The following is a 2,411-nucleotide window of genomic DNA, read 5'->3' as shown; positions in this document are numbered from 1 at the left end:
GCGATTGAGAAAGATTTTTTGGGGGGTAAATTTCTGGCTTGCAAGCTCCTTGCGTTTATTTTTTTTACTTCCACGCGTCAGACGACAAATGGGGACTCGTTGATCTTTTGCACGCTATGCTCTGGCCTGAGGGCACGTGATACTTCGTCCAGTGGTATGAATATGTGACATTTCACACAGCACTGGTATTTAAAAGGCATTGAGGACCATATTTCGTGATTAAGCCAAAGTGCTGAAAGACGTTATGTCATCCTTTGCTTGAAAACCTACCGTGCCATACTTCGCGAGGGCTCACCCACAATCATGTTGTGCACACAACGACTTTTCTTAACATGGGTTACAGGACCCGCACTATGTTCCCTTGGCCTCTTGTTGGTCGATCAAGCCTCCTTCTCGCCTCCCTCCTACTTGCCGCTGGCCATTTTCCTCGGACGGGTGTTGCCACGGCTCCCCCAGCTCTACCCTTGTCCGCTTCCGAATATAGTGTGGTCACTCTGGGCGACTCGTCCTCGGGTGTTAACGTGGATGTGTTCCTGGATCTCGTCTGTATCGACACCAAGAAAGCCTGGCCGGTGATAAAGCAAGTCATTCAAACCTACGATCGTGCAGTACAATGGCGCTTCCATCAGTTCCCTCTGCCCTATCACACGAACGCCTTTATAGGTAAGAAAATTTGAAAAGCAACTCACAGGAAATTTCCCCCTACCTTTCCCACATATTTTGAGCCACACACTGTTTTTTAAAAAAAACGCGGAGTGACAAAAGTGGAAACACCATGGGCGATGCTACGTGAGATGGATAAAAGTTTTGGAGTATCGCCTCTCTTCCTCCTTTTCTGGAAGTGTCCGGTGCCAGAGCGAATGCTGTTTTCCGCACATTCAGCTTCCCCCATCACTCCCCACTCACTCCTCCCCTTCTCCTTTTTCTGGCCCCCAAAGTGGCCAAAGGGGCGGTTGTCGCTGCCACCTACGGGAACGACACGGCGGCGCTCAGGTACATGGACATTGCCTTCGCGCGTCAGATCCAGGTCTCGAACGAGCTCACGCAAGGCATGACGTACAAGGCAGTGGAAGGCGTGGTCGCTGCGTGGGTGCAGGAGGCCACTGGCCTCGAGAGAGAGGTGGTGAGAAGGAAGCTCCAGGAAGGGGGGGTGGAGGAGGCAGTACGTTTCTCTTTCAAATACGCAACGATTCGCTCCATCTTTGGCACCCCCATGTTCGTGATCAACCAGATGCTGGTGCCTGGGTTGGACGGTGGGAGTGACGTGATGGATTGGGAAGAGTACTTGGCGCCTTTACTGACACAAATGGCCAGGGAAAGCTGAGGAAGGGGTTGTCTAGTGTTGAGAGATATGCCTTGTGCTGTGCACTGTAAACACATTTGGAGAGACAGATTCCTGAGTCTGGGGGCAAATATTGTATAGGAAAATAGAAACTCTTAACGCCGCAATCACTGAGCTGTGGCTGCTTTTCGAGGTTTTCAGGGTACGAAGCCCCATGTACATGGCCGAAAAATGCAATATGTATGACTAGATTTTTACCCAGTGAATTCATCAACTTACGTCTGAGGTTGAATGAATGACACAAAAGACAGCTTCTTTCAATGTCGACAGAAAAGAAAAAGGGCTTCTAAAAAGAAACATGGCAGGCTCAAACAGGGTCAGAACATTTGTGATGTCGACGGTAGGACTTGAAGAGACACTTACCAGGACATGTCTTTTTAAAGCATGGTCGAAGTTTCTTTGTCATCGTGGTCGATGATACTCTCTCTGATGTCTGTGACTGCCCCTCGGCAGGACGAACTGGTATCTCGTCGGCAATGAGCCTTTCTCTTTCTCGAGAAGAGGCGAGAGGAAGGAGGGAGATTACGGGCCGTACAAATGCACAAACCCGCATACTTCGATCACACTTGCGACCAAAACACAAGATTCACTTTTTCCTGCTTGTATGGATATTTTTCCCAGTTTCGGGGCCCCTCGAACGGAAGACAGTGCTCCTTGTCATTTGCATCCTTCCCATTCAAAATTTTGAATGTCGGTTCCTTTCCTTTCTTCCCGTTTCGGGAGGCGTTTCGCATCCTGCGTAGTCATATCAAAATGGTTTCGTGTGCAAGACTTGCCAGAAAGGTGATGATCGAGCGCATCATGAGCCTTCGATTATGATGAAGACTTATTTCATTCATTTGCACACTAGTTGCTCGTTTCAGAGACACCATACATGCTTTCTACGTCCAAGGCGTTACATGCCATTTAGGATTTCTTGTTCTCATTCTTCAACGTTGTATGCCATTTTCACTCCATTTATACGCAGCAATTCTAAATGAAGGCCATAATCCAAAAGGCCAACAATAATTTGAACAAATCCGAAGAGCAGAACCGTCGAAGTGTCCATCAGCATGAGTCAATTGCATTA

At 48.3% G+C, this 2,411-nt stretch overlaps 1 protein-coding gene across 1 annotated transcript; it reads left to right on the top strand.

Moving 5' to 3' along the window:
- Nucleotides 1-339: 339 nt before the first annotated feature.
- Nucleotides 340-1,324, top strand: NGA_0488300 (uncharacterized protein; the record flags this gene model as incomplete). Its single annotated transcript, XM_005853497.1, has 2 exons — nt 340-663; nt 948-1,324. The coding sequence occupies exons 1-2, from the start codon at nt 354-356 to the stop codon at nt 1,322-1,324; spliced, it is 687 nt and encodes a 228-aa protein (XP_005853559.1). The 5' UTR covers nt 340-353.
- Between the last annotated feature and the right edge of the window lie 1,087 nt (nt 1,325-2,411).

Source organism: Nannochloropsis gaditana (assembly GCF_000240725.1).
Source record: "Nannochloropsis gaditana CCMP526 unplaced genomic scaffold scaffold862, whole genome shotgun sequence".
Classification (NCBI taxonomy): Eukaryota; class Eustigmatophyceae; order Eustigmatales; family Monodopsidaceae; genus Microchloropsis; species Microchloropsis gaditana.
This window is presented reverse-complemented; position numbering and strand designations above follow the sequence as displayed.